Source organism: Dipodomys spectabilis, unplaced genomic scaffold, assembly GCF_019054845.1.
Source record: "Dipodomys spectabilis isolate Male_0828 unplaced genomic scaffold, ASM1905484v1 ptg000648l, whole genome shotgun sequence".
In the NCBI taxonomy this organism is placed as follows: Eukaryota; Metazoa; Chordata; class Mammalia; order Rodentia; family Heteromyidae; genus Dipodomys; species Dipodomys spectabilis.
The window spans coordinates 74,180-98,056 of NW_024871325.1; the positions used below are offsets into that span (position 1 = coordinate 74,180).

Here is a 23,877-nt window from a genome sequence, read left to right on the forward strand (position 1 = left end):
GTCCTGCTTAAGAAAACATTTGCTCTACCCAATGACTTCTGCTTTCCGCCAGACTTTTTGTCAAGCTGTCCAACTCCATGAAGTTAATGTTTTTAGTGACTGAGTTAGGACTGAAAAATTAATGTTTTTCCATGTGAATACCCCATGGGCCCAGCACCATTTTATTTAGAAGAGCGTTCCTTCCCCATGGTTTATGCGTATCATTTGATCTGGGTTGGTCCATTGGCGTGAATCTGCCCTTCCCTGTGGATGGGAGCTGCTGGCAATCTTTCCAACTGAACGTCTTCTTTTGCTCAAATCTTCACATCCTCTTAATTGCATTTTTTTGGTTTAGTATATGAGCACATGTATAAATACCCAATAATAGAGATGATGTGTGGTATGCATGCTCATCGTATGTATGTGTATATATGTATATAGTTCAGCATGCTATTTAGTGCCATCATGAGTCAGCTGTACATATTTGTATGTTCACATGTGCTTTGTGGTATACAATGTGTCTTTAGCTCACCATGCCCAGGGGTTGCCATTCTATCCATCAGGTGGTGAGTATATTTCTTTTTTGTTCAATGTCACCTCTTCCTTCATGTTCCCCTAGTGTTCCCTCCTGTCCCCACCTACAAGTCACATAGTCCATTTTCCACATAGTGTCTGCTGAGTGCCTGCATCTATCCGCCCTTCCTCCCTCCATTTCTGTTTCTCCTCTCTGCCCCCCCTAAAAAGACAAAAACAACCCACAAGCAAAAACAAACACCACCACTGCCAAAAACCCTAATGTTTCTATTTCCTGGAATTCATTTAGATAAACAATATTTTAAGTGTTCAGAGGAGTTACACCTTTGGGCTTTTCCCCTTGAGCATCTTCCTTTGGTCTGACTTTGTGTGTGAACGCTAGAGTCCTGTATAGGTAATCATATCCAGTTGTATTTTATCTTTTTTTTTTTTTTTTTGGGTCCGGTCGTGGGGCCTGAACTCTGGGCCTGGCGCTGTCCCTCAGCTCTTCAGCTCAAGGCTAGCGCTCTACCACTTGAGCCACAGCGCCACTTCCGGCTTTTTTCTTTTTGTGTATGTGGTGCAGAGGAATCGAACCCAGGGCCTCAGGCATGCGAGGCAAGCGCTCTACCACTGAGCCACCTTCCCAGCCCCATCTTATTTAGTTACATATTGTCTCATAGTTGCTTCTGAGCTACAATGGCAGACCAGCTCATGCCTGGGATCCTAGCTACTTGGGAGGTGAGATCTGAGGATTGTATGAATCCAGCCCTGGGAGAAAAATCCCCATGAGACTCTTATGTCCAGTTAACCACCAGAAAACCAGAAGTGGAGCTGTAGCTCGAGAGCTCAGAGGCAGTACCCAGGCCCTAAGTTCAAGCCCCATGACTGACAGAAAAAGAAAGAAACCATATGGCTGGTGAAGTCTGAGGTATTTCCTCCATGGTCTTTTTCAACGAGAGTTTTCTGGTGCTTTCTTTCTATGGCATGGGTCATTGAAAGGAGAGAGCAGGAAGCTGCAGCCGGGTGCCCAGGACCGTCACAGCAGTGAAGGCCTGGGGTGGTGGCCCTAGGTCCTCCGCTCCGTGAGGTGCAGCCTTCTCAGATTGTGTAAGGACATTCCGATGGTTGCACAAGGGCAAAATCAGGTCCTGCTGTGACTCAGGGTAGGTTCCTGTCCCAAAGCCAGTGCACGACCCACCTGTTCGCCTTTGCCCACGCCCCAGGGGCATACACACCAGCGGATCTGCGGGAGGGACTAGCCAAGCCCCTTTCAGTGTTTCTTGAGGGCGTTGACTCCTCAGTCTTCGTTGGCTTGGGACAGCTCTGTTTTGCTTCATTTTGAAGGACAGTTCTCTGGGCACCAAACCCTTGGCTAATATATTTTTTCTTTCATTTCTGTAAACACTTGCTCTCATGCTTTCCCAGTTCCAGACTCCATTGAGAAGCTGAGTGTTTGCTCTCAGGGCCTTTGTAGGGGATATGTCTCTCTCTTGAGCATTTTCACTGCGATCTCTTCTGGCTTCCAGCCCAGGGTCTGCCGTTGGATCTGTGGTTGTTTTCAGCCATTGCTTCTTTTTCTGCCTCTTTCTCTTCACCTGAATGTTGCTACACTCAGCTCTGCAGCTCCACTCAGCTCATATTTCTTCAATCTTTCCTCCGCTTGATCTTCAACTGGTGAATTTCTATGTGCACAGTCTTCCTCTACCCATCAAATCTGCAGCAGAGTTCCTGAGGTAGATTCCCAACCCCATAATTTCCTCCTGACTTTTAAGAATTTCTATTAATTTTCTCATATCTATAATCCTAGCAATTCAGAAAGCTGAGATCTGAGGATACTGAGGTTCAAAGCCAGGCTGAGCAGGAAAGTCCGTGAGACTTTGATTTCCAATTAACCATCAAAACATAGCCAGAAGTGGAGCTATGGCTTAAGTCATGGAGTCTCACCTTGACCAAAAAAGTTCAGGCTCAGAGACAGTGCCCAGGCCCTATGCTCAAGCCCCAGAAATCTCTCTCTCTCTCTCTCTCTCTCTCTCTCTCTCTCACACACACACACACACACACACACACACACACGCATGTGCATGCACATCATGCCGTCACACATGTATACCACCCCACACATGCGCTTACACTCACACACACACACACACACACACACACACACACTTCTATTTCTTTATGAGATCTCTTCATTGAACATTATCATCAGGGATTTGTTTTTGTTTTTATGCCACTCCTAGTGCTCTGCCACTTGAACTACAGGTCTGCTTCTGGCATTTTGCTGGTTAATTGGAGGTAAGAGTCTTGTGGGCCTTCCTTCCTGGGCTGATTCTGAGCCTTGACCCTCAGACCTCAGCCTCCAGAGTAGCTCGGATTATAGGCGTGAGCCACTGATGACTGGCTTTAGTTGTATGAACTCATTGTTTTGGTGGTGTTGGGATCAAACCCTGGGCCTTGCACGTGATAGACAGGGCTCTACCATGAGCTGTGCTCTCCCCTCGGATGCTGTGACGGGGTCTCCCTGTGTAGCTCTGGCCTGCAGCTGCCGTCCCCCCGCCTCAGCCTCCCACGTGCAGAGCTGGCCTGCGAGCACCACCATAGCTTGGAACAGCTTTGGAGTCTGGGTTACGAGCACCGTCTGTGGGCATTAGAGGCAGATTTGACCCATGCTTTGCTCCTCAAAGTAGGTCGTGCCTTATTGTTTCTTTGTGTGATCTGTAACTTTCGGGTGATCGCTCGACATTTAAGAGAATGGGTGGGGCTTGAGTTTGCCCTCAACTATGGCCACCATTTGTGTGTTTCTTTTTTCCTTCCTTCCTCCCTTCCTTCCTTCCTTCCTTCCTTCCTCCCTTCCTCCCTCTCTCCCTCCCTCCCTCCTTCTCTCTCTCTCTCTCTCTCTCTCTTTTCTCTCTCTCTCTCTCTTTCTTTTTGTTGGTTGTGGGACTTGAACTCTGGGCCTGGGCGCCGTCCCTTAGCTCTTCAGCTCAAGGAGAGCGCTCTACCACTTCAGCCACAGCGCCACTTCTGGTTTTCTGGTGGCTTATTGGAGATAATAAAAATAAAAAGTCTCACGGACTTTCCTGCCCGGGCTGGCTTTGAACCGTGATTCTCAGATCTCAGCCTCCTGAGTAGCTAGGATGACAGGCATGAGCCACTGGCGCCCGGTCTATTTGTGTTTCTTTCTGAAGTTTTGGACTAGCCTGTGAAGTCCCGATGTCTGACTCTGTGTGCTGCATGCCTGGCCCTCCCAGCGGCTGTGCACCTTCCAGCAAGCCAGTGTCTGCCCCGAGTCCTTCCTCCGCCCGCCCGCATCCCTGAGTCTCACTAACTGCTTCCCCCTCTCTTCCGCAGTGTCTGACCCTCAGCTGCAGCCGGGGGGAGCCCAGGCCGAGAGCGCGGAGGAGCACTCTGTAAGTGGGGCGGGGAGCAGGCCGCCCGGCCCGGCCCAGCCCCCAGCCTTCGTGGCCTGAGACCTCCTTCTTTCCCGCCAGGCCACCCGAGGTCCTGCGGAGGAGATCATCCGGCCACGGCCACAGGGGTCCTCACCTGTCTATGAGTTCCCGGCCGAGGGGGCTGGCTTTGGGGTCCAGGTAAGGTTCTGGCACAGCTTGCCAGGGAAGGTGTAGTATGGGTCGGGGGGAGTGTGGGTGTGGGCAGGACAGGGGCAGGTGTGGGAGCAGAGCCCTTGTCCCTGGGTGGGTTGCCAGGGGAGCGCTGGTCTGCAAAGCCTTATTTTTATGATTGAAGTTCCGTCCTCTCCACACTCCGCCCCCTGTGGGAAAGCGGGAGCCCAAGATCTGTCTCTCCTGGGGAGCCCCAAGTCTGGGCTCCTTTGCACAGGCCGCCCTGGGGCCCTGGGGCTTCTGTCTGCTGCCCCTCTGCTCTCCGTGGGGCAACTGTAACCTTCAGCCCTGTGACCGCAGGAGGGCGCCCGGGGCAGGCGCCGCTCCGGGAGGCGGAGGTCCTGGTGGAAGCGGCTCTCGGGCGATTCGCAGGACTCCAGCGTGAGTCACACACAGGTACCTGGGAGGAGGTGGGAAGTGGAGGGAGGAGGTCACCCTCCCCTGGGGCTCGGCCCTCCCAGGGCCTCCAGCCATTTGTAGGCCCATGGGGAGCCAGACTCCTGCTCTCAAGTGCTACAGGCAGGGGTGGGGAAGGAGGAGGTCCACCTGAGTCCCCTCCTCTGTCCCAGGGAGCAGAATCCCCAGCCTCGGCAGCCCATCCCCCGCAGCCATGTGTAGGGTGTCTGGCACACCGTCACCACACCCCGTGTGCTTCTGTCCCAGGCCATGCAGGAGGCAGCGGAGGTGACGCTGAAGACGGAGGTGGAGGCAGGAGCCAGTGGCTACAGTGTCACCGGTGGCGGAGCCCAGGGGATCTTTGTCAAGCAAGTGCTGAAGGATTCCTCGGCCGCCAAGCTCTTCAGCCTGAGAGCAGGTGCCCAGCCACCCCATGCCCAGGGTCTCCGTCATCAGCAGAGCGGGGGGCCCTGGATGCTCCCGCGGAGCCCAGGTGGCCTCACAGCCTCTCCATCCCCTTCGGGCTGAGGCCACACACGCATTTCACCCCTACATTTCCCCTGTGCGCTCAGGAGCTGGGGCTGGGGCTGGGCACGAGCAGTGGGCTTCCCTGGCCATGCCCAGCCCGCCACACGTCAGAGTGGACGTGGCGGACTGAGGCCGCCCCCCTTCTCTCCTAGGTGATCAGCTGCTCAGTGCAACCATATTCTTCGACGACATTAAATATGAAGATGCTCTCAAAATTCTACAGTACTCAGAGCCATACAAGGTTCAGTTCAACCTCAGACGGAAACTCCCTGCTCGTGAGGAAGAGGAGTGCGCTGTCCATGACCCCCAGCTAGGCTGGAAGGGCCAGCAGGTGAGGTCCCCTTCTCAGCAGCCGCCTGCGGCTGCCGTGGCCAGCACTGTCACCGTGGCCTGCGTCCAGAGCCTTGGGGTCCCGTGCCTAACCAGCTGTTCCTCTCTGTGGTTCAGGACAAGGAGGCTGCCGACGGGTGCACAGAGACCCCCACGAAGACCCTGGAGGCAGACGGAGACCGAGAGCGACTCATCGCCAAGCCGAGCGGAGGGCGGGGTAGGAGGTCGCAGGACAGGCTCTCTTGGCCCAAATTTCAAGTGATCAGGAGCCGCCGGGCACCAGGACCTCGGCGCTCACACAGCTCCTCAGAGGCCTACGAACGCAGGGATTCGCGCACCGAGTCCCCAACTAGCACTGACACGGAGGCCCTGGGCGGGATGCCAGCAGGCAGCCGGAGGAAGAGGTTCCCCCTACACCTGCGGCTGAGGAGGAGCTCCGCACAGGGCCAGGCGGGCAGGCCAGCCCAGGGGCAGGGTCATGCAGGGGCACTGCAGCAGCCGGAGCCTGGGGATGGTGAGCTGCAGGATGCAGAGAGCGCGGCGGGCGGCAGGCGGGAGAGCAGGATGCAGGCGCCGGAGGCCCCGCGCGCTCCGACCACAAACCTGCCCATGGAGTCAAGCCTTGTCGTGGGTGGAGAGGAGGAGCCCTGGATCGGGGAAGGTAGGGCAGCTGGAAGATGGCGGGAGACTCCACGGGGGAAGACGCAGGAGGACGCAGAGACACGCCGGGAACTGGGGGCCCGCCCAGCCCTGGGGAGGCGCGGGGAGGACGGCCTGGAAATGAGGGTCAGCAGACCGTCCCTGCAAGACGACACGGAGGAGGCGGACGCACGCGGACAACCTCCAGAAACCCAGGTCAGAATACGCCCTCTACAGACACCAAAATTTGGATTTTCCAAAGAAAAAGGACCACAGACAGAAAGAGGCTCTTCTGCTCACGAGGAACGCCGCGCAGAGCAGAGGTCTTGTGGAGAGGGGGCCACATTGCCCAAAGGGAGCGAAGGCTGGAGGCCCGCGGGCCTCCGTGCAGATCAGCCTGGACAGGAGGAAGGGATCACGCACGGAGAACCAGAGACACGAGGCCCGGGAGACATGGAGGAGGCAGGGAACGGCAAGTACCAAAGTCCAGGGAGGACGAAGATGCCAAGGCTCAAGATGCCCTCCTTCTCATGGTCTCCCACAAAACAGGCAGGAGCCGGCTACCACAAGCAAATCCAAGAAAAAGAAAGGCAGCCAGGAGAAAGGCATGAGGGCGAACAGGTAGCGATGAAATTAGACATAAAAGACAAGGAGGCCGACGTGGAAGACGGAGGCAAACTAAAAACTGACAGAATACAAAGGCAAAGGGAACAAACTATGACCCTAACAGAAGAAAACGACATTTGTAACACAAGTGAAGGGAACAGGATGACCATGGGGGTGAACATCCAGGCCGCCGGTGCCAAGCTGGATGGGGACCTGACCCCAGGGCACAAGGACATGGCCGCCAAAGACAGCAAGCTCAAAACGCCCAAGTTCAAGATGCCGTCCTTCAGTGGGTCAGGGCCGGACAGGCCTCTGGAGGATGTGCTCGAGATGTCCACGCCCAAGATGCAGGGTGACTTGGACCTTCCCCCTGTCCATAGGGACCTGAAGACCCCTGAAGTCAGCATTCAGCTGCCCTCTGACAAAGAGCAGGCCAGGCTGGACCAGATGGCCATGAGACTGCCCGAGGGACAGATTCTCGAGGGAGAGCTGGTAGGACACCCTACTGGAGCTGGCCTCAAGGGTCACCTGCCCAAGGTGCAGATGCCCAGCCTGAGGATGCCCAAAGTGGACTTCAAGGGTCCCAAAGTGGACATCAAGGCCCCCAAGCTAGAGGCGAAGGGCCTCAAGGCTGAAGCAGACACCCCTGATCTAGAGATGTCTCTGCCCAGTGTAGAGGTGGACCTCCAGACCCCCAGTGCCACCCTGGTAGGGGACCTGGCCCTCAGAGACAAGGACATGTCCACCAAAGACAGCAAGTTCAAAATGCCCAAGTTCAAGATGCCGTCCTTTGGCTTGTCGGCACCCAGCAAGCCCTCAGGGGCTGCGATAGAGGTGTCAACACCCAAGCAGGGCAAAGGCCTGCCATCTGTCCATGGGGACCTGAAGACCCCTGAGGTCAGTGTTCAGCTGCCCTCTGCTGAAATGGAGGCCAAACTGGACCAGGTGGACGTGAGGATATCAGAGAGCCAGCTGTCAAAGGGAGAGCTGGCAGGCCAGTCTACTGGAGCTGACCTCAAGGGTCACCTACCCACCCTGAAGATTCCCAAAGTGGACCTCAAGGGCCCCCAAGTGGACATCAAAGGCCCCAAGCTGGACATGAAGGGACCCAAGGCTGAGCCAGGCACCCCTGACCTAGAGGTAGCTGTGCCCAGCATGGAGGTGGACATCATGGCCTCTGGTGCCAAGCTGGATGGGGACCTGACCCTGAGGGACAAGGACATGTCCACCAAAGACAGCAAACTCAAAATGCCCAAGTTCAAGATGCCGTCCTTCGGCGTGTCGGTGCCCAGCAAGCCCTCAGGGGGCTCTATAGAGCTATCCACACCCAAGGTGAAGGGTGAAGGCCTGCCATCCATCCATGCGGACCTGAAGACCCCTGAGGTCAGTGTTCAGCTGCCCTCTTCCAATATTGACTCCAAGCTGGACCAGGTGGCCCTGAGGCTCCCGGAGGACCAAATGCCTGAGGAAGATCTGGCGGGCGAGCCAACTGGAGCTGGCCTCAGCATCCACCTGCCAAAGGTACAGATGCCCAGCCTGAAGATGCCCAAAGTGGCCCTCAAGGGCCCCCAGGTGGACATCAAGGACAGCACGATGGACATGAAGGGCTCCAAGGCTGAAGCAGGCACCGCTGATCTAGAGGTAGCTCTGCCCAGCGTGGAGGTGGACATCCAGACCCCCAGTGCCAAGCTGGAAGGGGACCTAGCCCTCAAAGACCAGGATGTGTCCACCAAAGACAGCAAATTCAAAATGCCCAAGTTCAAGATGCCGTCCTTCGGTACGTCGATGCCCAGCAAGCCCTCAGAGGGCGCGGTGGAGGTGTCAGTGCCCAAGGTGCAGGGTGACGTGGACCTGCCCTCTGTCCACAGGGACCTGAAGACCCCTGAGGTCAGAGTTCAACTTCCCTCTGCTGAAATTGAGGACAAGCTGGACCAGGTGTCCGTGACATTGCCCAAGGGCCAACTGCCTGAGGGAGACCTGGCAGGCCAGCCTCCTGGAGCTGGCCTCAGCATCCACCTGCCCACCGTACAGATGCCCAGCCTGAAGATGCCCAAAGTGTCCCTCAAGGGCCCCCAGATGGACATGAAGGGCCCCAAGGCTGAAGCAGGCACCACCACCCCTGACCTACAGGTGGACATGCAAGCCCCAGGTATCAAGCTGGACAGGGAGTTGAGCATGGAGGACAAGGACATGACCGCCAAAGACAGCAAGCTCAAAATGCCCAAGTTCAAGATGCCGTCCTTCGGTGTGTCGGCATCCAGCAAGCCCTCAGAGGGCGCGGTGGAGGTGTCAGTGCCCAAGGTGCAGGGTGACGTGGAGCTGCCCTCCGTCCAGGGTGACCTCGAGACCCCTGAGGTCAGCGTTCAGCTGCCCTCTGCCAAAGTAGAGGCCAAGCTGGACCAGGTGGCTGTGACCCTGCCCGAGGGCCAGCTGCCTGAGGGAGACCTGGCAGGCCAGACTTCTAGAGCTGGCCTCAAGAGCCATCTGCCCAGGTTGCAGATGCCCAGCCTGAAGATGCCCAAAGTGGCCCTCAAGGGCCCCCAGGTGGACATCAAGGGCCCCAAGGTGGACATGAAGGGCTCCAAGGCTGAAGCAGGCACCGCTGATCTAGAAGTGGCTGCACACAGCATGGAGGTGGACCTCCAGACCCCCAGTGCCAAGCTGGAAGGGGACCAGGCCCTTGGAGACAAGGACATGTCCGCCAAAGACAGCAAGCTCAAAATGCCCAAGTTCAAGATGCCGTCCTTTGGCTTGTCAGCACCTGGCAAGCCCTCACAGAGCACTCTAGAGGTGTCAGTGCCCAAGGTGCAGGGTGACATGGACCTGCCCTCCGTCCAGGGTGACCTCGAGACCCCTGAGGTCAGCATTCAGCTACCCTCTGCCAAAGTGGAGGCCAAGCTGGACCAGGTGACCATAAAGCTGCCAGAGGTTCAGCTGCCCAAGGAAGAGCTGGTGGGCCAGTCTACTGGAGCTGACCTCAAGGGTCAGCTGCCCAAGGTGCAGATGCCCAGCCTGAAGATGCCCAAAGTGGCCCTCAAGGGCCCCCAGGTGGACATCAAGGGCCCCAGGGCTGAAGCAGGCATCCCTGATCTAGAAGTGGCTGCGCACAGCATGGAGGTGGACCTCCAGACCCCCAGTGCCAAGCTGGAAGGGGACCTGGCCCTTGGAGACAAGGACATGTCCGCCAAAGACAGCAAGCTCAAAATGCCCAAGTTCAAGATGCCGTCCTTCGGTGTGTCAGCACCTGGCAAGACCTCACAGAGCACTCTAGAGGTGTCAGTGCCCAAGGTGCAGGGTGATGTGGACCTGCCCTCTGTCCAGGGTGACCTCGAGACCCCTGAGGTCAGCATTCAGCTGCCCTCTGCCAAAGTGGAGGCCAAGCTGGACCAGGTGATCGTAAAGCTGCCAGAGGTTCAGCTGCCCAAGGAAGAGCTGGTGGGCCAGTCTACTGGAGCTGACCTCAAGGGTCAGCTGCCCAAGGTGCAGATGCCCAGCCTGAAGATGCCCAAAGTGGCCCTCAAGGGCCCCCAGGTGGACATCAAGAGCTCCAAGGCTGAAGCAGGCACCGCTGATCTAGAGGTAGCTCTGCCCAGCATGGAGGTGGCCATCCAGACCCCCAGTGCCAAGCTGGAAGGGGACCAGGCCTTCGGAGACAAAGATGTGTCCACCGAAGACAGCAAGTTCAAAATGCCCAAGTTCAAGGTGCCGTCCTTCGGTGTGTCGATGCCCAGCAAGCCCTCAGCGGGCGCGGTGGAGGTGTCAGTGCCCAAGGTGCAGGGTGACGTGGGCCTGCCCTCTGTCCACGGGGACCTGAAGACCCCTGAGGTCAGCGTTCAGCAGGACCAGGTGCCCGTGCAGTTGCCCAAGGGCCAGATTCTTGAGGGAGAGCTGATGGACCAGCCAGCTAGAGCTGACCTCAAAGGTCATCTGCCCAAGGTGCACATGCCTAGCCTGAAGATGCCCAAAGTGGACTTCAAGGGCCCCAAGCTGGACATCAAGGGCCCCAAGGCTGAAGCTGACACCCCTGACCTAGAGATGTGTCTCCCCAGTGTGGAGGTGGACATCCAGACCCCCAGTGCCAAGCTGGAAGGGCACCTGGTCCTCCAAGATAAGGACATGTCCACCAAAGACAGCAAGCTCAAAGTGCCCAAGTTCAAGATGCCGTCCTTCGATGTGTCCGCTCCCAGCAAATCCGCAGGAGGCCCAGTAGAGGTGTCAGTGCCCAAGGTGCAGGGTGACGTGGACCTGCCCTCTGTCCACGGGGACCTGAAGAGCACTGAGGTCAGTGTTCAGCTGCCCTCTGCTGAAATTGAGGACAAGCTGGACCAGGTGGCTGTGATGCTGCCCAAGGACCAGCTGCCTGAGGGAGACCTGGCAGGCCAGCCTCCTGGCGCTGGCCTCAGCAGCCACCTGCCCACTGTACAGATGCCCAGCCTGAAGATGCCCAAAGTGTCCCTCAAGGGCCCCCAGGTGGACATGAAGGGCCCCAAAGCTGAAGCAGGCACCACCACCCCTGACCTACAGGTGGACATGCAAGCCCCAGGTATCAAGCTGGACAGGGAGCTGAGCATGGAGGACAAGGACATGACCGCCAAAGACAGCAAGCTCAAAATGCCCAAGTTCAAGATGCCGTCCTTCGGTGTGTTGGCATCCAGCAAGCCCTCAGAGGGCGCGGTGGAGGTGTCAGTGCCCAAGGTGCAGGGTGACGTGGACCTGCCTTCTGTCCATGGGGACCTGAAGACCCCTGAGGTCAGCGTTCAGCTGTTCTCTGCTGAAATTGAGGCCAAGCTGGACCAGGTGGCTGTGACCCTGCCCGAGGGCCAGCTGCCTGAGGGAGACCTGGCAGGCCAGCCTTCTAGAGCTGGCCTCAAGAGCCATCTGCCCAGGTTGCAGATGCCCAGCCTGAAGATGCCCAAAGTGGCCCTCAAGGGCCCCCAGGTGGACATCAAGGGCCCCAGGGCTGAAGCAGGCATCCCTGATCTAGAAGTGGCTGCGCACAGCATGGAGGTGGACCTCCAGACCCCCAGTGCCAAGCTGGAAGGGGACCTGGCCCTTGGAGACAAGGACATGTCCGCCAAAGACAGCAAGCTCAAAATGCCCAAGTTCAAGATGCCATCCTTCGGTGTGTCAGCACCTGGCAAGACCTCACAGAGCACTCTAGAGGTGTCAGTGCCCAAGGTGCAGGGTGATGTGGACCTGCCCTCTGTCCAGGGTGACCTCGAGACCCCTGAGGTCAGCATTCAGCTGCCCTCTGCCAAAGTGGAGGCCAAGCTGGACCAGGTGATCGTAAAGCTGCCAGAGGTTCAGCTGCCCAAGGAAGAGCTGGTGGGCCAGTCTACTGGAGCTGACCTCAAGGGTCAGCTGCCCAAGGTGCAGATGCCCAGCCTGAAGATGCCCAAAGTGGCCCTCAAGGGCCCCCAGGTGGACATCAAGAGCTCCAAGGCTGAAGCAAGCACTGCTGATCTAGAGGTAGCTCTGCCCAGCATGGAGGTGGCCATCCAGACCCCCAGTGCCAAGCTGGAAGGGGACCAGGCCATCGGAGACAAAGATGTGTCCACCAAAGACAGCAAGTTCAAAATGCCCAAGTTCAAGGTGCCGTCCTTCGGTGTGTCGATGCCCAGCAAGCCCTCAGAGGGCGCGGTGGAGGTGTCAGTGCCCAAGGTGCAGGGTGACGTGGGCCTACCCTCTGTCCACGGGGACCTGAAGACCCCTGAAGTCAGCGTTCAGCAGGACCAGGTATCCATGAAGTTGCCCGAGGGCCAGATTCTTGAGGGAGAGCTGATGGACCAGCCAGCTAGAGCTGACCTCAAAGGTCACCTGCCCAAGGTGCACATGCCCAGCCTGAAAGTGGACTTCAAAGCTCCTCAGGTGGACATCAAGGGCCCCAAGATGGACATGAAGGGCCCCAAGGCTGAAGCGGACACCCCTGATCTAGAGGTAGCTCTGCCCAGCATGGAGGTGGACATCCAGACCCCCAGTGCCAAGCTGGAAGGGGACCTGGTCCTCCAAGACAAGGATGTGTCCACCAAAGACAGCAAGCTCAAAATGCCCGAGTTCAAGATGCCCTCCTTCGGTGTGTTGGTGCCCAGCAAGCCCTCAGAGGGTGTGGTAGAGGTGTCAGTGCCCAAGGTGCAGGGTGACGTGGACCTGCCCTCTGTCCACGGGGACCTGAAGACCCCTGAGGTCAGAGTTCAACTTCCCTCTGCTGAAATTGAGGCCAAGCTGGACCAGGTGTCCGTTACATTGCCCAAGGGCCAGCTGCCTGAGGGAGACCTGGTGGGCCAACCTCCTGGAGCTGGCCTCAGCAGCCACCTGCCCATGGTGCAGATGCCCAGCCTGAAGATGCCCAAAGTCGACCTCAAGGGGCCCCAGGTGGACATCAAGGGCCCCAAGCTGGACATGAAGGGCCCCAAGGCTGACACCGACACCCCTGATCTAGAGATGTCTCTTCCCAGCATGGAGGTGGACATCCAGACCTCCAGTGGCAAGCTGGATGGGGACTTAACCCTCGGAGACAAGGATGTGTCCACCAAAGACAGCAAGCTCAAAATGCCCAAGATCAAGGTGCCGTCATTTGTCATGTCGGCTCCCAGCAAGTCCTCAGAGGGCGGGATAGAGGTGCCAGTGCTCAAAGTACAGGGGGACATGGGAATTCCAACCATCCAGGGTGACCAGAAGACCCCTGAGTGCAGCATTCACCTGCCCTCCGCTGAAACTGAGGCCAAGGTAGACGAGGTATCCGTGACCCTGCCCGAGGGCCATCTGCCTGAGGGAGACCTGGAAGGCCAGACGGACAGAGCTTACTTCAAAGGTCACTTGCCCAAGGTGCAGATGCCCAGCCTGAAGATGCCAAAAGTGGCCCCCAAGGGCCCTCAGGTGGACAGCCCCAAGCTGGACATGAAGGACTCCAAGACTGAAGCAGAATCCCCTGATCTAGAGATGTCTCTGCCCAGTGTGGAGGTAGACATCCAGACCCCCAGTGGCAAGCTGGAAGGGGACTTGGCCCTGGAGGACAAGGACATGTCCACCAAAGACAGCAAGCTCAAAATGCCCAAGATGAAGATGCCGTCTTTTGGCATGTTGGCACCCAGCAAGCCCTCAGAGGGCACTGTGGAGGTGTCAGTGCTCAAAATACAGGGTGACATGGACCTGCCCTCTGTCCATGGGGACCTGATGACCCCTGAGGTCAGCGTTCAGCTGCCCTCTCCCAAACTGAAGACAAAGGCAGGCAAGGTTTTCGTGAAACTGCCCGTGGGTCATCTGTCCGAAGGAAAACTGGCAGGCCAGCCTACGGAAGATGACCTTAAGGACCACCTTCCCAAGGTGCAGATGCCCAGCCTGAAGATGCCAAAAGTGGACTTCAAGAGGCCCCAGGTGGACATCAAGGGCCCCAAGGTGGATAGGAAGGGCCCAATGGCCGAGGTGACTGCCCCCCACATAGAGGTGTCTCTGCCCAGCGTGGAAGTGGACAGCATGGCCTCTGGTGCCAAGCTGGACAGGGACCTGACCCTGAAGGACAAAGACATGTCCACCAAAGACAGCAAGTTCCAAATGCCCAAGTTCAAGATGCCGTCCTTCGGCGTGTCGGTGCCCAGCAAGCCCTCAGGGGGCGCTATAGAGCTATCCACACCCAAGGTGAAGGGTGAAGGCCTGCCATCCATCCGTGGGGACCTGAAGTCCCCTGATGTCAGCACTCAGCTGCCCTCTGCTGAAATTGAGGCCAAGCTGGACCAGGTGGCTGTGGAGCTCCCCGAGGGCCAGCTGCCTGAGGGACAGCTATTGGGCCATATCGACAGAGCTGACCTCAAAGGTCACTTGCCCAAGGTGCACATGCCCAGCCTGAAGATGACCAAAGTGGACTTCAAGGGCCCCAAGGCTGAAGCAGACACCACTGATCTAGAGGTAGCTCTGCCCAGCATGGAGGTGGACATCCAGACCTCCAATGCTAAACTGGAAGGGGACCTGGTCCTCGAAGAAAAGGACATGTCCACCAAAGACAGCAAGCTCAAAATGCCCAAGTTCAAGATGCCGTCCTTCAGTGTGTCGATGCCCAGCAAGTCCTCAATGGGCGCGGTGGAGGTGTCAGTGCCCAAGGTGCAGAGTAACGTGGACCTGCCCTCTGTCCAGGGTGACCTCGAGACCCCAGAGGTCAACATTCAGCTGCCCTCTGCTGAAATTGAGGCCAAGCTGGACCAGGAGGACATGAAGCTCCCTGAGGGCCAGCTGCGTGAGGGAGAGCTGGCAGGCCAGACTACTGGAGCTGGCCTCAAGAGCCATCTTCCCACGGTACAGATGCCCAGCCTGAAAACGCCCAAAGTGGCCCTCAAGGGCCCCCAGGTGGACATCAAGGGCCCCAAGCTGGACATGAAGGGCTCCAAGGCTGAAGCAGACATCCCTGATCTAGAGGTAGCTCTGTCCAGCATGGAAATGGACATCCAGACTCCCAGTGCCAAGCTGGAAGGGGAACTGGCCTTCAGAGACAAGGATGTGTCCACCAAACACAGCAAGCTCAAAATGCCCAAGTTCAAGATGCCGTCCTTCGGTGTGTCGGCATCCAGCAAGCCCTCAGAGGGCGCGGTGGAGGTGTCAGTATCCAAGGTGCAGGGTGACCTGGAGCTGCTCTCTGTCCAGGGAGACCTCGAGACCCCTGAGGTCAGCATTCAGCTGCCCTCTGCCAAAGTGGAGGCCAAGCTGGACCAAGTGACCGTAAAGCTGCCAGAGGTTCAGCTGCCCAAGGAAGAGCTGGTGGGCCAGTCTACTGGAGCTGACCTCAAGGGTCAGCTGCCCAAGGTGCAGATGCCCAGCCTGAAGATGCCCAAAGTGGCCCTCAGGGGCCCCCAGGTGGACATCAAGGGCCCCAAGCTGGACATGAAGGGCCCCAAGGCTGAAGCAGACATCCCTGATCTAGAGGTAGCTCTGTCTAGCATGGAAATGAACATCCAGACTCCCAGTGCCCAGCTGGAAGGGGACCTGGTCCTCAGAGACAAGGACATGTCCACCAAAGACAGCAAGCTCAAAATGCCCAAGTTCAAGATGCCATCCTTTGGTGTGTCTATGTCCAGCAAGCCTTCACGGGGCCCGGTGGAGTTGTCAGTGCCCAAGGTGCAGGGAGACGTGGAGCTGCCCTCTGTCCATGGGGACCTCGAGACCCCTGAGGTCAGTGTTCAGCTGTCCTCTGCCGAAATTGAGGCCAAGCTGGACCAGCTGTCTGTGACCCTGCCGGAGGGCCAGCTGCCTGAGGGAGACCTGGCAGCCCAGCCTTCTGGATCTGGAATCAAGAGCCACCTGCCCAAGGTGCACATGCCCAGCCTGAAGATGCCCAAAGTGTCCCTCAAGGGCCCCCAGGTGGACATCAAGGAACCCAAGCTGGACATGAAGGGCCCCATACCCGAAGCGGGTGCTCCCGATGTAGAGGTGTCTCTTCCCAGTGTGGAGGTGGACATTGAGGCCCCTGGTGCCAAGCCTGAGAAGCACTTGGCTCTGAAGGACAAGGACATGTCCGCCAAAGACAGCAAGCTCAAAATGCCCAAGTTCAAGATGCCGTCCTTTGGCGTGTCAGCACCTGGCAAGCCCTCACAGAGCACTCTAGAGGTGTCAGTGCCCAAGGTGCAGGGTGACGTGGACCTGCCCTCCATCCAGGGTGACCTCGAGACCCCTGAGGTCAGCGTTCAGCTGCCCTCTGCCAAAGTGGAGGCCAAGCTGGACCAGGTGACCATAAAGCTGCCAGAGGTTCAGCTGCCCAAGGAAGAGCTGGTGGGCCAGTCTACTGGAGCTGACCTCAAGGGTCAGCTGCCCAAGGTGCAGATGCCCAGCCTGAAGATGCCCAAAGTGGCCCTCAAGGGCCCCCAGGTAGACATCAAGAGCTCCAAGGCTGAAGCAGACACCGCTGATCTAGAGGTAGCTCTGCCCAGCATGGAGGTGGCCATCCAGACCCCCAGTGCCAAGCTGGAAGGGGACCAGGCCATCGGAGACAAAGATGTGTCCACCAAAGACAGCAAGTTCAAAATGCCCAAGTTCAAGATGCCATCCTTCGGTGTGTCGATGCCCAGCAAGCCCTCAGCGGGCGCGGTGGAGGTGTCAGTGCCCAAGGTGCAGGATGATGTGGACCTGCCCTCTGTCCACGGGGACCTGAAGACCCCTGAGGTTAGCGTTCAGCAGGACCAGGTGCCCGTGCAGTTGCCCGAGGGCCAGATTCTTGAGGGAGAGCTGATGGACCAGCCAGCTAGAACTGACCTCAAAGGTCACCTGCCCAAGGTGCACATGCCCAGCCTGAAGATGCCCAAAGTGGACTTCAAGGCTCCTCCGATGGACATCAAGGGCCCCAAGGCTGAAGCAGACACCCCTGATCTAGAGATGTCTCTACCCAGTGTGGAGGTGGACATCCAGACCCCCAGTGCCAAGCTGGAAGGGGACCTGGTCCTCAGAGACAAGAACATGTCCACCAAAGACAGCAAGCTCAAAATGCCCAAGTTCAAGATGCCGTCCTTCGGTGTGTCGATGCCCAACAAGCCCTCAGAGGGCGCGGTGGAGGTGTCAGTGCCCAAGGTGCAGGATGACGTGGACCTGCCCTCTGTCCATGGGGACTTGAAGACCATTGAGGTCAGCATTCAGCTGCCCTCTTCTGAAATTGAGGCCAACCTGGACCAGGTGGCCATAGAGCTCCCTAAGGGCCAGCTGTCTGAGGGACAGCTATTGGGCCATATCGACAGAGCTGACCTCAAAGGTCACTTGCCCAAGGTGCACATGCCCAGCCTGAAAATGCCCAAAGTGGACTTCAAGGGCCCCAAGGCTCAAACAGGCATCTGTGATCTAGAGGTGTCTCTGCCCAGCATGGAGGTGGACATCCAGACCCCCAGTGCCAAGCTAGATGCAGACCTGGCCCTCCAAGACAAGGATGTGTCCACCAAAGACAGAAAGCTCAAAATGCCCAAGTTCAAGATGCCGTCCTTCGGTGTGTCGGCATCCAGCAAGACCTCAGAGGGCGCGGTGGAGGTGTCAGTACCCAAGGTGAAGGGTGACGTGGACCTGCCCTCTGTCCATGTGGACCTTGAGACCCCTGAGGTCAGTGTTCAGCTGTCCTCTGCCAAAATTGAGGCCAAGCTGGACCCGCTGTCTGTGACCCTGCCCGAGGGCCAGCTGCCTGAGGGAGACCTGGCAGCCCAGCCTTCTGGATCTGGAATCAAGAGCCATCTGTCCACAGTGCAGATGCCCAGCCTGGAGATGCCCAAAGTGTCCCTCAAGGGCCCCCAGGTGGACATCAAGGAACCCAAGCTGGACATGAAGGGCCCCATACCCGAAGCGGGTGCTCCCGATGTAGAGGTGTCTCTTCCCAGTGTGGAAGTGGACATTGAGGCCCCTGGTGCCAAGCCTGAGAAGCACTTGGCTCTGAAGGACAAGGACATGTCCGCCAAAGACAGCAAGCTCAAAATGCCCAAGTTCAAGATGCCGTCCTTTGGCGTGTCAGCACCTGGCAAGCCCTCACAGAGCACTCTAGAGGTGTCAGTGCCCAAGGTGCAGGGTGACATGGACCTGCCCTCCGTCCAGGGTGACCTCGAGACCCCTGAGGTCAGCATTCAGCTACCCTCTGCCAAAGTGGAGGCCAAGCTGGACCAGGTGACCATAAAGCTGCCAGAGGTTCAGCTGCCCAAGGAAGAGCTGGTGGGCCAGTCTACTGGAGCTGACCTCAAGGGTCAGCTGCCCAAGGTGCAGATGCCCAGCCTGAAGATGCCCAAAGTGGCCCTCAAGGGCCCCCAGGTGGACATCAAGAGCTCCAAGGCTGAAGCAGACACCCCTGATCTAGAGGTAGCTCTGCCCAGCATGGAGGTGGCCATCCAGACCCCCAGTGCCAAGCTGGAAGGGGACCAGGCCTTCGGCGACAAAGATGTGTCCACCAAAGACAGCAAGTTCAAAATGCCCAAGTTCAAGGTGCCGTCCTTCGGTGTGTCGATGCCCAGCAAGCCCTCAGAGGGCGCGGTGGAGGTGTCAGTGCCCAAGGTGCAGGGTGACGTGGACCTGCCCTCTGTCCACGGGGACCTGAAGACCCCTGAGGTCAGCGTTCAGCAGGAACAGGTGCCCGTGCAGTTGCCCGAGGGCCAGATTCTTGAGGGAGAGCTGATGGACCAGCCAGCTAGAGCTGACCTCAAAAGTCACCTGCCCAAGGTGCACATGCCCAGCCTGAAGATGCCCAAAGTGGACTTCAAGGCTCCTCAGGTGGACATCAAGGGCCCCAAGGCTGAAGCAGACACCCCTGCTCTAGAGATGTCTCTACCCAATGTGGAGGTGGACATCCAGACCCACAGTTCCAAGCTGGAAGGGGACCTGGCCCTCAGAGACAAGGACATGTCCACCAAAGACAGCAAGCTCAAAATGCCCAAATTCAAGATGCCGTCCTTCGGTGTGTTGGTGCCCAGCAAGCCCTCAGAGGTCACGGTGGAGGTGTCAGTGCCCAAGGTGCAGGGTGACGTGGACTTGCCCTCTGTCCACGGGGACCTGAAGGCCCCTGATGTCAGCACTCAGCTGCCCTCTGCTGAAATTGAGGCCAAGCTGGACCAGGTGGCTGTGGAGCTCCCCGAGGACCAGTTGCCGGAGGGAGATCTGGCAGCCCAGTCTGCCAGAGCTGACCTCAAAGATCAGTTGCCCAAAGCTCAGATGCCCAGCCTGGAGATGCCCAAAGTGTCCCTCAAGGGCCCCCAATTTGATATCAAGGGCCCCAAGCTGGATATGAAGGGCTCCCAGGCTGAGGTGGCGTCCCCCGATCTGGAGGTGTCTCTGCCCCGTGTGGAAGTGGACATTGAGGTCCCCGATTCCAAGCTGGATGGGGACCTCGTCCTGGGGGACAAGGATGTGTCCACCAAAGACAGCAAGTTCCAAATGCCCACGTGCAAGAGGCCGTCCTTGGGCGTGTCGGCGCCCGGCAAGCCCCGGGAGGCTGCTCTGGCGGTGTCGGCACCCACCGTGCGGGGCTCCGCAGGCCTGACCTCCGTCCAGGGGGACCTGAGGACCCCTGCGGTCAGCGCTCAGCTGCCCCCGGCCAAACAAGACTTGGAGGTCTGCCATGTGTTCGTCGGCCTTTCTGAGGACCATGGTCCTGATATTTCTCTTCCACGCTCTGGTGTTCGGATTTCTTTTCCTAAATTCCATAAACCCAAGTTCACTGTCCGCAGCCCTGCTGTGCCGAGTCACCACGCGGGCCCTCAAGCAGCGGAGCCCTCGGCTTCTCCTCCCGGTTCTGAACCTTGGCGTTGCCCCTGCGATGGGTCCCTGGCGTCCGGCCCACATCTCTGCCCTGGGGCAGACGCCGCTCAGCAGCCGGCTGCTTCCTCTGGGGTCACTACAGATGAAGTTCCTGTAGAGCCTGGCAAAAGCAGTCCTTTCAAATTACCCCGCTTCAAACTGCCATCTTTCCATCAGTCTCCAAAGAAAGTGCCGGAGTGGCCTGGGTCCCTGGGGAGCTCTGCGGGGGACCCCGCCATTCCTGTCCCCTTGGAGTCAGACGAGGCGCTCTCTCTGCCCTGTGCTCAGCTGTCCCAGGAGGAAGCAAATTCCGGCGTTCCTTCAGACAAGGGTGGGGAGAAGGGCAGGACCAAGAAGCCGGGGTTCGCCTTGTGCAGAGTGGCTCTTCCGAAGCTGAAGGCCTCTAAGGGGCCGGCCAGCCCGCCGCAGGGAGACGCCGGGCCGGCTCTTCCAAGGGGCCCGGCCGCAGGACACTCGGAAGCCTCAGGGGATGACCGTGCCCGGGGGGTTGCTTTGGAAAACGGCACCAAGGAGGGTCTCTCGGAAGGAGATGGTGTGAGCCTCCAGATGTCACCCGTCCACACCCCCAGCTTGGGCTTTGCCAAACCCAGTCTCAGAGCCTCCACCGCCAAGATGGACAGGAGGCCCTGCGACGCTGACCAGCCCCTTCCTGAAGGTCACTCAGCTGTCACGGTTGACCGCAAACCGCCTGAGCTTGGGGACCTGTCAGCCAGCCCGTCTTGTGTGGAGGGGACCATCCTCCCACCCGAAGACCCTGTCCAGTCTCCCGGCAGACAGCCCGAGGCCAGCCCGGCCGGGAGGCCAGCGGCCGGGAGGCCACTGCGCGAGGCGCCCTCCGATGCGCAGGAGCGCCGGCTCAAAATGCCCAAGCTCCGACTTCCTGGCTTCCGACGCTCCTCATCCCAGGAGCAGGGCAGGGCCGCGGGGCAGGATGCCGCCCAGCTGCCCCTGCCTGCCCCCGACTCGCACACGAAGCCACTCGTTCCTGGGCCAAAGGTGGAGGCGGTGGTGTCCCCTGAGCCCCTGGAGGCGGGGCTGCCTGTGACCGCTCCACCCAGCCCCCCGCGCTCCACGCGCACACCTGTCCAAAGCCAGGACCACCCCGGCCTGCAGCCGCCCCTGCCCACAGCAGCCGTGGGACAGAGTGATCTGCCCCGCTCCGAGGCCCCCACCGGGCTGGCAGCAGCCTCCCTCCCCCCACAGCCGCCCGGCGTGGGAGACTCAGAACCCAAGGCTCCCGAAGGAGAGGTTGCCCGGAGGCCTCCGCCCGGGCCCAAAGGCCCCGGCTCCCTCTCCCCCGAAGGGCCTGTGAAGCTGACGGCTTCCTGCACAGACGCGCCCGCACAGGTCTCCGTGGTGAGCGTGGACCGGCTCTGGGAGGATTCCGTGCTGACCGTGAGCTTCCCAAAGCTAAAGGTGCCCAGGTTCTCGTGCCCGGCCCCCAGCTCTGAGGCGGTGTTCTTCCCAGTGGTGAGGGACGACACGGGGTCCGGTGTCTGGGCCGCTGCCAACCGGGACCAGCCTGGGCTGTGGGGGGCCAGGCGCCTGCGGGCCGACGCCGAGGGCACCGGGGAGCCTCCTGCACCCCTCTCCTCAGAGGCACCCCCAATTTCTAAAGTCAAGGTACACATCCAGGGGACTCCGGGTGAGAGCCAAGAGGTCATTGTACGCAGCAGGGTGACACGAGAGCATGCTGGTGTCGCCACCGCTGCGGGCTTTTCCACGCAGATCGTGCGGGAATCAGAGATCTCGGCGTCCGTGGCGCAGGTTCCTTCTTACGGATTTTCCTTGCTGAAGGTGAAAGGTGCAGAGCCCTGCACGCAGGCCAGCATCCACATGGGGGCTCTGGGCTCGGGGGCCCTGGGGGGCTTGGGTGGGGCTCCCGCTTCAGCCACCCCAGGCATGGGCCCCCGGCCTGCAGAGCCCCAGCCCGATGCCACAGAGCCGTTTGAGATGGTGTCTGCCAGCGTCGCCCTGTCTGGGCTGCCCGTGCCTGTGCCCAAGGAGCCCGTGGGCACCCAGTCTGCAGACCACGGCTCCGACGAGGAGCCCGCAGAAATCCTGGAGTTTCCCGAGGACAGCTGGGAGGAGGCGGCCACCCCGCTGGCAGGCCAAGACTGGGCTCCGAAAGAGAAGCCAGCCAGCAGGAAGTCTTCTGGTCTGCTGTGGTCTTGGCTTCCGAGCATCGGGTTCTCTTCCTCGGATGAGACTGGCGCCGAGCCCAGGGATGACACCCCAAGATCTACCCCCATCCAGACGCAGCCCGGGGCCCGGACTGAGGCGGAGCTGCCCAAGAAGCAGGAGAAGCCAGGCTGGTTCCATCTGCCAAAGTTGGGGTTCTCCTCGCCCACCAGGAAGAGCAAGAGCACCGAGGCCAAGGCAGAGCTGGCGGAGCAAAGGCACCAAGAGGAAACCACCACGTTTTTTGATGCTCGAGACAGCTTCTCTCAGGAGGAGGAGGAGGACGAGGAGGAGGAAGAGAGAGGGGATCAGGGAGCAGGGGCTGCAGGTACCCGGCAATTGGTGGTAAGAGAAGAGCAGGACAGAAATGCTGGCGAGGAGTCTGGGCCTGTGGCCAAGTGAGGGGCAGCTGTGGGCAGGAGCCAGGCACCCGCGCAGAGCACGCCACCCCGCAGAGCCCAGACCTGAGCGCACAGCAGAAATGAATCACGGGTCACCACACCCAGCCCTGGTCAGGAGCCAGGCACCCGCGCAGAGCACGCCACCCCGCAGAGCCCAGACCTGAGCGCACAGCAGAAATGAATCACGGGTCACCACACTCAGCCCTCCTAACTGGGATGAACTTCGTGTCCCTTCCCACAACGCTTTGGAAGCAGAGAGTGCAGAGTGCATGCGCGTGCGGGCTCAGGGCCACTGCTGGCCGCAGGTCTGGGGCCGGCCCGGCCACGGCTCTCGGCCTGGCTCTGGGACTCGCTGGAAGAGGCCGGTCCTGTGCAGCCTCCACCCATGGCTGCTCTTTCCTCCCATGGATTCTCTTAGGCTGAGTATGGCATTGTCCAGAAAATCCCTCCCTGCCCCGTCCACCTCCCTTCTTTGCCTCCTTTCCTGACGTGAATGGCTGCGCCGTATGTGGCCACAGGCACGTCTGCTGTGAGACAGTGCAACCGGTCCGCAGACCTGTCAGCCGCACCAGCCCCGCCTGCTCCCCCAGCGCCCGCTGCGCACACAGCAGCCAGCCCGCCCCCTGCTGGACAATAAAGCAAGTGACACTCCCGGCTGCGGTGGTCTTTTGTTTGGAGAGCGTCAGCCTGCTCCGCACACCCTCCACCTCATGGCTCCAGAGGCCCAGCCGCCATGTAGGCTGGTGTACGCCGGGCCCCCCCAGGGCACCGTCCCTGGTGTACGCCGGGCCCCCCCAGGGCACCGTCCCTGGTGTACGCCGGGCCCCCCCAGGGCACCGTCCCTGGTGTACGCCGGGCCCCCCCAGGGCACCGTCCCTGGTGTACGCCGGGCCCCCCCAGGGCACCGTCCCTGGTGTACGCCGGGCCCCCCCAGGGCACCGTCCCTGGTGTACGCTGGGCCAGCTCTCCTGGGCACAGCTGTCTGGGCCACAGTGGGGAGGGGAGGGACAGGGAATCGGGCCGCGGCACCCTTTCAGCACCGTGCCCTCCACAACACCGGTTGCCCCTGAGGGCTGGTGCCAGTGGCCTTGGTGGACCCCGTGGGTGAGAGGCGGCGTGGCGTGCCCGCAGCACAGGGCTGGGTCTCATCTCACCCGCACCCAAGGCGGGACTGGCGTGGCCATCTCCCCGTGCACACTGCCTCCTCGGCACCCACCCTTCCACAGCAGGCACAGCGCCACCCCACAGCCCTGGGCCACTAGGTACGTGCACATGCACACACATGCGCACACACACGAGGCACATGCACACACGTGCACACACTACACGCACACACATGCGCACACACGTGCACACACACTGCAGGCCTTGGCCCAGCGCTCCTGCTCCCCAGTGGCCAGAGCCAGTCGTGGGTGGGGCAGGCC

General features: G+C 59.5%; 1 protein-coding gene across 1 annotated transcript in view; it reads left to right on the forward strand.

Moving 5' to 3' along the window:
- Ahnak2 (AHNAK nucleoprotein 2) overlaps positions 1–23,877 on the forward strand; it is a 40,314-nt gene that overhangs the window by 16,076 nt on the left and 361 nt on the right. The window contains exons 2-17 of the mRNA XM_042671629.1: positions 3,847–3,905; positions 3,987–4,085; positions 4,419–4,514; positions 4,782–4,932; positions 5,195–5,373; positions 5,490–7,562; positions 8,049–8,424; positions 8,890–10,052; positions 10,353–10,373; positions 10,518–10,625; positions 11,556–12,038; positions 12,486–13,031; positions 13,530–13,733; positions 14,697–16,346; positions 17,748–18,392; positions 18,828–22,450. Coding sequence (XP_042527563.1) covers positions 3,847–3,905; positions 3,987–4,085; positions 4,419–4,514; positions 4,782–4,932; positions 5,195–5,373; positions 5,490–7,562; positions 8,049–8,424; positions 8,890–10,052; positions 10,353–10,373; positions 10,518–10,625; positions 11,556–12,038; positions 12,486–13,031; positions 13,530–13,733; positions 14,697–16,346; positions 17,748–18,392; positions 18,828–22,450 — 11,476 coding nt within the window. The remainder of the gene's footprint in view (positions 1–3,846; positions 3,906–3,986; positions 4,086–4,418; positions 4,515–4,781; positions 4,933–5,194; positions 5,374–5,489; positions 7,563–8,048; positions 8,425–8,889; positions 10,053–10,352; positions 10,374–10,517; positions 10,626–11,555; positions 12,039–12,485; positions 13,032–13,529; positions 13,734–14,696; positions 16,347–17,747; positions 18,393–18,827; positions 22,451–23,877) is intronic.